The sequence below is a fragment of the Antrostomus carolinensis genome, unplaced genomic scaffold, assembly GCF_000700745.2.
Source record: "Antrostomus carolinensis isolate BGI_N321 unplaced genomic scaffold, ASM70074v2 scaffold744, whole genome shotgun sequence".
In the NCBI taxonomy this organism is placed as follows: Eukaryota; Metazoa; Chordata; class Aves; order Caprimulgiformes; family Caprimulgidae; genus Antrostomus; species Antrostomus carolinensis.
In genome coordinates this window covers 38,541-52,335 of record NW_010308446.1, presented here as the reverse complement: position 1 = coordinate 52,335, position 13,795 = coordinate 38,541, and the positions used below count along the sequence as shown (strand labels likewise).

At 35.3% G+C, this 13,795-nt stretch overlaps 1 protein-coding gene across 1 annotated transcript in view; it reads left to right on the top strand.

Annotated features, from left to right (window-relative positions):
* Nucleotides 1-2,336: 2,336 nt before the first annotated feature.
* Nucleotides 2,337-13,795, top strand: part of GPHN (gephyrin) — a gene marked incomplete at its 3' end in the record, with an annotated part of 43,994 nt that continues 32,535 nt past the window's right edge. Inside the window, exons 1-2 of the mRNA XM_010165741.2 lie at nucleotides 2,337-2,413; nucleotides 3,162-3,282. Of these exons, the coding sequence (XP_010164043.2) occupies nucleotides 2,337-2,413; nucleotides 3,162-3,282 (198 nt within the window). The remainder of the gene's footprint in view (nucleotides 2,414-3,161; nucleotides 3,283-13,795) is intronic.

Here is a 13,795-nt window from a genome sequence, read left to right as displayed (position 1 = left end):
CTTTTGAGCAAGGTATGGAAATAAATTGTGTGTTAGACGCAAGGATTTCTTACTTATTTAAATGAAAGAAATTTAAGTGTATTTAAGAGATAAAATACAAAGAGATAGGTAGAGGGGACAGGGCACCAGATCTAATCCAAAGCTTAAGGAGACAACTGGGCTGATATTTTATTTCTGTGCCACAGAAAAACGTAATTAATATAATTTTTTCTAGGACTTCAGTGAAATCTGGACAGGTTAGTATCACAGTTGTGTGCTTTTGAAGTAAAAATGTGTCTAGAGGAGCTGACTGTAATGACTTCTCCTTGTCTGCCTTGACATTAGAAAATAACTGCTAAAGCCTATTTTAGGATATTAATTGTTAAAAATATTGAGCTATTTATTGTTGGGTTTGGTTTTGTTGGTTTTTTTTTTATCTGGAGGGCTGTAGTTTTTTTCTGTCTATTTAAAATCTGACAGTAAGTTTACAGTACTGTTTTCAGAACCAGATACTGTATTTTGTATCCATCAGCATAATTCCATTGAATTGAATGGAGCGACAGTGATAAACATAACCTGCTGACCTAGTCACATTTTCTCTTGAAAGCTTATCATCAATGAAACGACAGAAGACAAGAAAGATGCACAAAAAATATTTAATAACATCTTCTCTAGTTGAAAAGTTGTATGTAGTTGTTTGTTTGTGTAGCATCAGTAAAGCCCAATACCAGGTCCCTGGCCCAGAGGAATTCTCATTTGAAGACAGTGCAAATTCAGTTCCACGCAAAGCCATGGAGAGTTTAGCTGGAGTGCTGGCAGCAGCAAGGTGAATATGAGTAGCCTTTTGTCCTCAGTTCATCAGGGTGGTGCTTCCTTTTTTAGACACTTGAAATGTCAATTAGAACGTTTTGTGGGACACAGTTTTGTGAGTTAGAGAGAAAGCAAATAAGCTGGATATCAGTCTCAGGTATTTTTCCATGGTTTTGAAAGATACAAGTGCTACAATTTACACTTCTAAAATACGATGAAATCCAAACTGACTGCCTTAAAGTTCTTACTTGTGTTTCTTTATTATAACTAGAACTTGATAGGGAATTATATGTCTGCCTAAGTACACTGATGGAATAACAGTAATAAGCATTTAATTATTGCTCACTTTATTTTAAGAGTTAGGATGTATATTGATTTCTTTAGCTTTTTGTAGGCTATCACATGACTTTTTTTCCCTGTTAACTGGAGTATTATTTAACTGTAGCAAAATGAGAACACAGGAAGGATTTATTTTCTCTATAAAACTAGTTGGAATTTGGCAGATTTTATTTTATCTAAAGATAAATGCTTCATTAAGACAAAAAACAAAAACAAAAAACAAACCACAAAATCTCTCCTTCCTGTTTTATACTGACAAATTTTTCTTTATGATAATTTTTAAAATATATACAATATTAAGTTATAACTTTGCCAAAGACCATTTTTACACTGAACTTCTCTCAAGTATTCTCTGAAATTTGTGGCTGTTGGAAATCAAGACAAAAATGTTTCTAGATTATAAAATAGAGATATTTTAGATAATTTTTCTGATGCATGTCTTTGCTTTTGAAACAAAAAAAATTAAGACTTAAAATGCTTTTTACTACCATAATTCACATTTTTTTCAAAACAGAAGTCAAAAGTCAGACTTAATAATTCATTTATGTACAGGTCTAGGACATTATGTGTGTTCTTTTTTCAATCTTATTTGAAATGTTCATATAACCAGAAACTTGTGGTAGTTTACAGCCCACCTAAGTAGAGTGCCGTTCTCCAAACAGAGAGAGTAAAAAGGTGAATGTGATTTTAGTAAAGACAAGAGATAACGCAAAAGGGGAAGTGGAAGGAATGAGTAAAGAAAGGAGACATTGAGACAGAACTTTTGGCTTTGCTACTTCTTCAGGTAATCCTTGGATATGTATGCATGATGGGGCTTGCAGGCAGACACAAGTTTATTCTACCTGCAGTTTGGAAGAGGCTGGATATGAGCTTTCTCTTAATTGGAAGTTACATAGCAGTGCTAAGCCTGCAGAACATACACCTGAGGGTTAATCTAAATTGGTAGTACTTTTTAAAATGTTCTGGATGGTTTTATGACCATCAACAACAATATTTTAAGCAGTATATTGCTCAGATCTAATTTTATGACAAATAATAAGCTTCTAGCCAACAGTCACCAAAACAGTTCGTTCCTCCCCAATATGATACTGCAGAAACATAAATATGCCCTAAGCTTTTTTAAAGAATGGAGCTTCTTCGCTAGAATACTGATAGCTATGTAATTTATCTGACTGATTTCTGCAGATGAATACTTTACTGCGTAATACATGAGTGTACTTCATGTACTACAGCTAATTCTTAGCTCCAAGCAGACATTCTGCTGCTACACAGTAGAATATGGAGGGTAAGTGACACAATCATATTGAGACTAAATAAATTTTCTGCTTATGTCAAATTTTTTTCCATTTGAAAACTAGTTTAAAATGTAATTAAAAAATGAACACAAATCAAATTAAACACTTCTCTAGTATCATGAGTTCTTCAGCATTGAAAGTCATTGAATTTACATGACAGATTTATTAAGCCTTCTTAGTCTAGCCTTGGAATTTGTATACACAATCCTATTGAGATGTTGTAGGGAATGTAGAAAAGATGATTAGAAATAATCTTTTGTGTTGCTGCGTCAGGTATATTATTGCGTCTTTTAGGAGGTAAGCTTACAAATAGGTGGTTCTTGCTCTTTTTCAAGCAATTAAAAAGTGGAGCACAGAAATCAGTTACTGTAATAATAGTCAACCATGTAACCGTAATTAAATGCCACATACTCAATTTAAACATGTGTCAAAGTGTTGTATTCATATCTCAAAATCAAAATAAATAGTGATATGAATAAATAACTGTGAATTCTTGTTTTCCATTTCAGGTCAAGAGATGGAGAACAGAATTTCAGTTTCCATTTCCAAAAATATTATGATGGATACTTGAATCATTCTGTCATATGTTGGTTATAAATAGTAGTTTAAAATCTTTCTATAAAAAGCCATGAGTGATTTTACAGTTCCCTGTATTTATTGTGTATATGTCTGTTTTTAAGATGTTTCAAGTCTTCAGGTGTTTTCTGAAATAACTGTATCCCTTGTATTACTTGTTAGATCTGACAGGACTTATGTTCTCTTTCAGGAGACGCTGATAGATTGGTGTGATGAAAAGGAACTAAATTTGATTTTAACAACTGGAGGAACAGGGTTTGCACCACGAGATGTCACTCCAGAGGTGAGATAGTCTTGGAATAAGAAAAATGTACCCTTTGGTGTAGAAACCTCTGAGTCTGGGGGAGGAGACTAATTTTCTTGAAATTTCCTCTGTAACTTTACTTCACAGGTGAAGCGATAGACAACTCAGAAGCAGAAAAAGCAATAGGAAATATAGCACAAAAGAATTACTCTGACCTTGGGTTCTGACCCAAAATGATTTTCAAACTAAGATGTGGCATAGTATAATGGGTTTCCAGTCCCCTTACAAAACAAAATTCTAATGGCTCTTTGGCGTAATTTTCTTTAGCACTGCAGTACAACACTGCTAAGCAAAAATATGTGTGGCTTTTGTTGTGTCCTGCACAAGGAAAAGTGGAATGAGAGAGATCCCGTAATTCTCCCTTGCAGGCTGCTGCATTGACAATTACTGCATTATAGGTTAGTGTGAGAGGCAGATAGTAGAGGGGAAAAAATCCTATGCAAAGCTACTATTGCTTTGCTTGACACCACACTGTCAAAAAAACCTGAACAGACACAGAGATAGAGGTGACCTGCAGCAGTAAATACTGCACAGGAAATCTAGTTACATTCTGTTTATAAGGGGCTAAGGTAAGGAAAAAAGTAAGGAAATTGAACCTAGTAACCTCGTGGCCATGAGTTGTAATATGAAATGACTATGTGATTGCTGTATTTTGGTATTTATGGTTCCAAATTAGATTAATATTAACTTTTAAAATCACATACTTTTTTGTTTGTTTGTTTGCTTATGTTCACAAAAGGGCAGAATTGAGTGCCTGAGGTCTTTATTACCGTAATTTAATGTATGTAGATTTCTCTTAAGTGTTCATTTAAGTTTTCAGTTGCTTAGACTTTCAACTTAGAGTTGATTTGAGTTCATTATAACATGCCTACAATGCTTTTTACTTACAAATGTGTTTGGTCAACCATGGCTGCAGTTTGACTTTTTTCATTAGCAATCTAAAAATAATTTTTAATTTTTTATATAACATTTGTATAACTAAACAAACATGTAAAGAAAATGCTCCTGTACATTACTTCTGATGTTTTAGAGTATATGTTAGGAACCTTAAGTAACAAAAATCTAAGGGTCTATGTATCAGAAAATGGGAACAGTATAAAATGGCCACAGTGTGCTAGCTCGTGAAACTGAATTTGCAGATGATTCACTTTACTAAAGCAACACAGAAGTGAGAAGTGCATTCATTTAATTGGTCTCTTACTTGCAAACTAACTTAATGGTTCTGAAGGTTGTGTTCCCAGCACTGTGTTAAAGGAGGGCTGAATTTCTGCTTCCATTTTCCTGACTTATTACCTTTATGCAGAGTTGAGCCGAGGCAGTTGTGCCAGAGGAAGAATTGCAGCCAGTGCCAAGAATTAGCCACAGATTCTCAAGTAACATTTGGGACAAGAAATAAACAAATAAGAACTCTGCTTATAAACACCTAGTATTTTCCTTATATTGCTTCATAGCTGTTCCTCAAAATGATTATTTAAGACAGATGGTGATGATTTGTCTGGTTGGTTTTGATGTTGCAGTGAGCCATTTTGAAAATTATCTGAGTTGTTGAAGCGTCTTTAGACTATATAATAAAAACACATTAATATAAAAATCATTAGTAACTTGTACTGACAAAAAAATGCATTGTATTTTAACATAATAGGGATGCCAGACTGGTTGGTTATAACAGAATTAAGTACACAGAACTGTGAAATGATACCCATACTTAGAAAGAATTTGTATAGGACAGTGTTTACTCACCGAGAGACCCAATTCAAAATAGAAAAACTGATGTCAACATGAAATGTGCAATAGCAAGCCTTCAGGAAAACTTGCCTTGATGTAGGAAGTGATTTTAATCTCTTTTGTATGTGGTGTTTGTCCAGTGTGCTCTCCTTTCTTTACTGCACTGATAACGAAATGATGTGATCATGACACTGTGGTATTGAGATGTCATCTTTAAGACATGGATTTAAAACTGGTAATAACTGAATCTGATACTGACGAACATTTTAGCATTTTTCTTGAGAGTAGGGAGAGTAGTCCCTCAGGTCATATTTCAGCTGTAATGATTCAGTCCTGCTTCTCCTTAATCCTCCTATACTTTTGATTAGAAAACATGTTTTTCTGCTTTCTTTTCTGAGCATAGATGCATAATTGCTATTGTACTGTACAAGATAAAGCCAGATCTTGAAAGTATTTAGAGCCCAAAGAATTAATGTTAATTGAATTCTGTAATTAGTGATTAAATTGAAATTAAGTACCTACCATAATGTATCTATTAAAAAGAACTTCTTGAAACTTCAGAAATTTATTATTAAGTTAAAAAAAAAATTACTGAATTTCCCCACAGAAAACTGTATCAGAATCATACCAGGTTATTGCAATTGTTTCAATGATGTTTAATGACTTTTTTTCTTATAATGGGATAGAATATTTTAGGAGCATTCACAATATCTGATTTTCCTTACCTATCTCTGGTCCATAAATTTATAGCCTTGGTCTAGTCAGTGGGTGGGGAGAAGCTTTTGAATTGGTTACTATGATTCACACTTTGAGGGGCGAGGGTGAATTGAATTAACCAGTGTGAACATCCTTCCCCTTCTTTTTTATGTGACCAGAAGCGGTGAAATGCATGTGGATATTTAAGAAACAAAATTCACCCAGTGGATGGCTGAATTTGAAGGAAACCGTCTTGTAGATGTTATTAGTGAATGCTGTAGTTCTTAATCTATTATGGTAGTTGATGGTAGTTCACATTTGGACTAAAGTGAAAGTGTAGGCTTAATTTTGTAGATACAACCACATTTTTTTTTTACCTATAATTTAAAGGAGTGGTGTTTAAATCCATACTGGAAATGATCGTACAGACTGCTTGTTGATTTAAAAAGTTTTTGTTTCTGCACAAAGATATGGCCAAATGTATTTAGGGAACTTCTGGTTTATATTTTCAGAAGCCAACATTTTTTCCTTGGAACTACAACACTTGAGTGGTAGACAGTTACAGATCTTACACAATGTTAATGATAATATACATTAACTTCTGTGAAAATATTTAAATAATGTGGCAGCATTTTTATCAATGACTAGGTATCCTTTGATGTGGAAATGTGTTTTCTCTACTGCTGTTGGTCAATACAAGGGAGAAAGGAAAAATCTCTTGCATATAGCTCCTCTGTGCAGTTTTCTGTCTTCTCTATTTTTACATTATTTTGCAAAATTGAACATCCAAAGAATTCAGTTGTCTGCCCCTAACCGAGTCTTCTAGCTGTTTTCTTATCCTTCATCTCTAGTGTGGCTTGCTAGTCTTGTTTATCTCCCTACAAGACTAATTTTATATGCTTAAATAATAGCAATAGAAGTCAACTTATTGTGCCTTGACTGATGCTAGACATCCTTGAGCTATGTTGCTATGTGTATTCACAAATAGTTCAGCCATGCTGCAGATAATTGTCAGCGAGAAATTTTAAGATAAGACTTTAGAAGAAGCACAGAAGAGCTCTTTTCCATCTTGTAAAACCAGACAAATGTTTCCTTACAGTCTTCCTCCTTTTCCAATGCTGTGGAAAAATTATGAATGCTCCTTTTGGTTCTTGCTAATTCTATTCTTCAGTATTTATATTTTTAAATGTATTTAGTGCACATGCTTTTGTTCATTTAATCTGACAATATACACATATTGTTTATTCTTTCATCAAAGTTCTCTAGTCCATGAACAGAAATTGTTGCTCTCTCTAACTACATCCTATTTGACAGCATTTTTCTGGGGAAAAAAAAAAAAGCATTCTCAGAATGAACAAAAGCCATATCTGGAGACTGGAGAGAAGGACGTCTCTATTCTGCTGTGATATGAAGTCTTTGCATATTAAATTCAAAATTGCACCAGAATTTTTATAGACATTACCAATTGCAAATTTTCTGCCACCTGGCTTTTCCCAGTTCCCTAAGGTATCTTTCACTATTGCCATTTCCCAAGTTTCTCCTTAGAATGTAGTGTGAAATTTTTTTCAAATTCCATTGTATTCCTACTGACTATTTTAATATCTATATCCTTCCATTTCTCTCTCCCAAGTAGTGTTGACAACCCTTCTAATCTGCATTTTTGTAATTTTCATATGTTCTGTCTGTTTGCTTCCCCTTAACTCTGTTAATAAGATGCTTCTGACACAACAGGTTATGTCATGTTACAGCCATACTCTCACAGCACTGTGTTCCTCCCAGATTAACCCAAATCCACTGAGACATTTCAAATAACAACTTCCTTTTAATAGCTGATGATTTAAACTAGAAATAATATGTAGGTTTTTTCATCCTCCCTGGTTCAAATGGTGCCCTTCCAGACCAGCAGGATTTCTAATGTTGTTCATTGTGGATACAGGGGTGCTTCTTCTTCAGTGGTATTCACCTCTTTTTAGTGCCATACAAAAACACCTTAGTGTTGTCACTGGGCCAAAAGAAACTCATTTGCTTTTTACGAAGTGTCAGTTCAGGATGGCTCCATGGTGAGGAGTAATGAAGTCTTCATCTCACTTGGGACATCAGTCATTTTATGGTAGGAATACTGTGTGCAACCTCTGATTACTCAGGCTGTACTTTCAGTTTTTCACTCTTCAATATTCAAGGTATCCTCCAATTTAATAACCTATGTCAGCATTTATTTTTGTAGTCTATCTTAAGACTATAGTTTTCCATATCTCTTAATGAAGGTCTCACCCCCTGTTAGGCTTGATTTCTATGTACAGGTATGTACAGGTATTATATAATGAAGCCTGCTGTGTCTCTATGATGTCTGATCCTGTACCTTGCTGTCAGACCTTTTGAGAACTATTGTTCTCCATATTTCTTGGAAAATTGTTTCCAACCCAGCTTGCTTTTACAGGGTCTGAATCAGGAAACCTTGCCAGGTGCATGTAGGCAACAAATATGCTTAAATGGAATAGTCTACTCTGTGACGGACTCCTTCCTGTTGCTACTCTGTTAGAAGCTTATCAGCAGCTCTGTAAGATACCATTCCCTTTTTCTTAGTCCTCCAGACAGTTCCCAGCTTATATGATTAGGACTTTATCCAGTCAACTTTAATTTTTCAATAAAATTTATTATTTTAAATGTTGGTTTTGGTGTTTTAAAAATCAAAATATAATTGTGTGCCATATTCATTTAATTAAAAATTCTATAATTAGATTTTACAGCTTGTCTTTGGAAGGCATGTTATAGCAGAATTAGTATATTTAGTTGCAGAATACTCTTCACTAAACAACTATTCCTAGTTTCTTCAAGACACAGCAGGATACAGATTATTTGCGCTACACAGTACCCTGTCAGGTTACAGAAGTAGCTGTGTCTTGGGAAATTCCAAACTGATTTAGCTGACTTATGAAGTGCTAAAAAGTGCGCTTTCTCCTCTCTTGTTTGAGTTTCTTGGTAACATGCCAGCATCACTAAAGAGCCTGGTTGTGCATCATCAACTGCAGTCACTGCATGGAAACACCTGTGAGCTGCCAGCACAGCTAGAGTGAGAAATGTGAGAGGGAGGGAAGACAGATCCCACTTCAGCTCCATTTACTCAAGTATCAGAGATTTCAGAAAAAAATAAAACAAGTCCCTGACTGTGCCCCAAACCCCCAACCAAAAAAATCAAACAAACAAAACCCCAAAACCAAAAAACAAACCACCATAAAGGAAGGAAGAAATTATGCAGAGAGAGCATTCCTGAAAAATGCTAATTTTGATAAATAAAGAGAGCTTGGTAAATTCTTTATATTTTGCTAAATAAACAGCATGTCTGAATGTGTCTCCTTGTCTGTGTATCCAGCTGAGATAATGTATTGAATGAGTAGTGTATGTCTCTCAATTTGTTTCTGTCTAGATTTCCCAACATAGACAAGTATGATGGTGGGGAAAAAAGGAGTAGGTATACAGAGGGTACTTTTGTCTCTGTATATGGGATTAATGTCCCTAAAATGGAAAACTGAAAATATTTTTCTGACATTCCCTTTTTAAAAAGTTTCAAATGTCACAGTGGATATAGAAAAAGGTCAAAAAAATATATATGATAGCTAGAAGAGATTATTTCTGTGAGAGTTACACAACTTGGTCCGTTTAGTTTATCATAAAGAATATGGGGAAATAATTTGATTTTTACCTCTACTTTCTTTGGGAAATAGTAACATAAGGTACCAACAGCTTTCTTAGTCTACTAAATAGAATTGTAACAATAGCTGGTGATAGGAAGCTTAAGCCATAAAAGTCTGATAAGAAAATCATTATGTTTTTAATGTGTTTAGGTTGGTTGGTTTGTTTAATAATGAGAGGTTAATCACACAAACAATTCCCTAAAGAACTGTATTCTCTGTTTTAATCCTGCCAAATCAAAACTGATTGATTTTGGGAGAGATGTTTTCTAAAACTCAAGTTATCTTGGACTTCTTACAGAAATCATGGATTATGTTTATGAGTTACCCTGTGTGGAAGGCCAGACTAGATTCTAGCCTTATGTTCTCTATATGTCAAATGAGAAGATAGTTTGAATCAAATGGATCCTGAAATTAATAAGCAATTATGTTTCTTGTGTCCAAAAGGATTACCTGAATTGCTTCTCTGTTTCTTTTTTGAAAACGCAAAACTCTGATAATATTGTCTGAGGATGCTGGGGCAAATATCTTTTAAATTATTTAACCAATGTTTTAACCTTCTGAGTAAAGTCATCTGACCATCATATCCTAAAGATAGTAGTAATAAGATTCCTGTTAAACAGTAGAGTGTTTTTGCCCATTTGAGGATCAACTTTTATTTGCTTTATTTTAGCTTTCCTTAATGCTCTCAAATAGCAAATAGAAGTTTGGGTTTCTGTCTTTCAAACATGTGTGAAAGATTTACAAGCTCAGTTGAAAAGAAGAAAACAGCAGTAAGGGATTTGAAAGTTTCATAGAACGAGAGGCAGAGCCACAGTAGGAGACAGGAAATGTCTCTTTTTTATCTTAAATTTTGCAATTAGGTTTTTTTATTCCAAGGTAATTTCAGAATGGAAGTTGGAAGAAGATTCAGCATACCCTGTGGGTATGTTTACAAATGGTTCATATCCCAGTGATCCCTATTACTTTCAAAAATACATGTAAAAGAACAATATGATTACAATTTACTTTTTATAGGGGTAAAGAGAAGGGTTCTCCTCCTCTTGGCATTACTGGTGCCTTTTAACTATGTTTTCACTGTAGGGACCACAGCTCATAGGGACATCTCTCTGTAAGTTTAAGTTAACTGGCTTGGCTCCTGTTAGCAGTGTAGCCACAAGAATGGGTAGATCTTGCAGTCCTTTTTCTGTAACTGGGGGAGAAAAATATGCCTGCCATAGGACTTCTGCATAATGAAATTTTCAATTGGGAACTTTTGGAATTTTTTTCATTTTAGGAATTTCTAAAAATAGTTTCCATCAAAACATCTCTTCACAGCAGATGATAGTGAACTGAACAAAATTAAAAGTCAGGTTAAGGCAAAATAATATTGAAAACATTGTCAGGCCTGTAATTATGCTATTCTTGCCCTTAATGTGTAATTTTTTTCTGGTCATGCTGTATTACAAAGAGTTTAATTAAAGCTTAATATGGAGAAAATTAACAAAAAAATGTATAGACACATTAGAAAGAGTTCTCAGTGAAAGCAGCTTAAAGAAATAGTAACTAGAGGGCAAATATTAGTTTGTATTTAAGATGTATCAAAAATTGAGTTATTCTTTTTGACATAAGCACATCAGAATAGCAAAATGACTCACTATTGAAGTAGTTGATCATTAAAACTAATACTTATTAAGGAGTAGAGAATTTCTCATTTGCTCCTTGCCCACTGTGTAGGAGCTCTTCCAGCGACTAAGTGGAAAGAAACTATAAGAGTCTTGGAAAGCAGCTGGCTTCAGCAGTTACTCTTAGGATTGTAACTGGTCCTTTGCCTGCTTCTGCTAATTGCTACCACGTGGAGCAGTGAAGCTTTAGCAAAATGTTAACTCAGCATAAGTACTGGAATAGAAAACCGAAATGCCTATGGTCACACTTGGGCATGAAAGTCTTATCAATTATGGACAAGAAAATAATTACTTTTTAACCCTAATTTAGACCATTCACAGATATTTTTGTCATGCATATGTTCTTTTTCCCAATTATTTTTTAATGTGAATACCCAAATGAATAGTGATGTGCATAATCTAATGTTGATTATTTATTATTGATATTTAAACTTTCATTAGATTTTAAAAGTCCATAATTTCTTCCACAAATATTTTCTTATGGTTTGCTGAGATCAGTTTGTCACAGTTCATTTTCATTAAGCCTTGAAACATCTCCCTTGGGAGAGAAGGTGATAGCAATTTTGTTCTTGGTGTGGCGCAGCTAACTCCGGCTGCCTACCACAACATCACAGAATTTAATAAAACTGCCAATGCATGCTGTAAGTACCTCGTACTCTATAGTATTAATATGTACTCTGGTTCAGTCAGTGTGTGCTATTCCTGGCTGGTTTATTGCATCACTAATCATATGAGGGAAATCTCTTGGTCTCCTCTGCCTAAATTTCCTGTTATTCTGTTTTAAGCCCAAATAGTAGTGTTTGATACAGGAAAGTTTGGATAGGGAAGAAATTTCCATTCTATGACCCTAATTTCTAAACGTAAAGTTTTTATTAGCCTCTGTTATTCCTGTGCCTCACACAGCTAGAAGGAGAATGAGTTGCTGTTACCCAGAGGATCAGTATAAATAGTGTTCCGTCAGCTTAGCCTGTTACTACTGTATTCCTTAAACACTTTGTTGTGGATGAGTACATGGCAAATTCCTATGGATTCTGTCTTTGTGACCTTTCCAGATCCTAATTCAGCAGTGCACAGCAGAACTAATGATTCCTTTATTGTGTCTAAGGTCTCTACAGTTCACAGGAGAGGGAAGAGTTGGTTTCTTGTTGCATATTATTGTCTTATCAAAGTGAGATGTAACTGTTACTGTAAGAAGTTAGTGTGCAGGCAGATAAGTACACACACAATGTGGACTTTTAAGAGGACAGAAGTAGTGAAGTTTGATTCTTGGTTGGTTGACTTTTAGTTACTAGGAAGATACTTCCTGAATAAAAAGACTCATGACTGAAATGACAAATGAGTTAAATTACTGAATTTTATTACTGCTGGGATTTTCTCAGTTCTTACTCTTCCAGAGTTGGTTACATGTTTCTGAAACAGAGCAGCCGCTAAGATTTCTGAAACATGGTTTAATTTCTTTAAAAAAACAACCATGATAAATAAGAGAGTGCTTAAGTTAAAGAGGAGATTAAAGGTAAAAAAAAGTGTTGGTAAGTTTTGGACTTTTGCAACCCTTGCCATAGAAGAGGGTTACCCCACAAAACTTGTAACATTAATTCTTTTCATTAGAGTGTGGGTGTATCTAAGCCAGATTCAAACATCAGCCTACACTAGTTATGAGTAACAGTTAATGATTAATTCAGTATATCTCAGAAATGGCCGGCATTGGCTAATGGGTACGCCTGTTCATCTTCACAAGCTATTTTGCAGTGGATATGGGAATGAGCTCACAAGACCATCCCCTTTCCCCTCTTATACACCTTGTTCTAGAGGTAAGTGTGGTTTTGGGGAATAAGGGTGGGATGTCATGAGATGAAAGTGATGTGGGCTTCTTAAATTTTTTGACAACCTCAATAAAGGCATGTATCAGGGGACGGGCAGAGATTCAGTTGAATTCTTATTTTTTGCCCAAAGAGGTTACCCAGTCCTAAATTGACATGCTTTCCTTGAACTGGGAGTCAGAAATCCCTTTTCTCTTCTGTTTTTCTGCTGCAGAAATTCCCAACATTCCCATTATGTGGGCTCCAGAGAGGGGTAAGCAACATCTTCAATCCCACCCAATCATTTCCAAACTAATTCTTTGCTAGTATTTTTTTGCTTTTTCAATCATCATCAGAAGCAGGTTTTAGATACATTTTTCCCATTTGTTTGATTTTCTTGTGGATTCTCATATTTTTGTTTTATAGGAAGGTCCCATGGCCTCCCCAAGTGCTAGGGGTCAGACTCATCTGCTGTTTCCATTTGTGTGCTATTCTCCTGTGGATTTTCATGGTTCACTCTGATCTAATGATATTAGCAGAGGGTGAGCATCTAGATTCTTGGGACTGTTTCGCTCATGGTACCCTACGTTAACTGAAAAAGCGCTGCCACCCTGTTGGCCTGTCAATTGGTTGGCAGGCTTATGTTTTGTCCTTGCTTACAGTCGCATCTGATTATTCGTGGGCTTTGGCCTTTTGCTGCCTGGCCTGTCTGGGGACTGCCTGGCATTCACTGCTCTCTAGTGTTCTCTCCACTGCTGGCTCTGTGGTGTTGTCCTCCTGAAATCTTGGTCCTTTGCCTGACTGTCTGGCATTACCTCTTGACCAGCTAATTGCTTGACACTGACTCCCTACTGCCCTGTCCATCTGTAGAACGGCATGTATGGCCTCCTGGCTGTCCTTTCACTCTGATTGCACACGG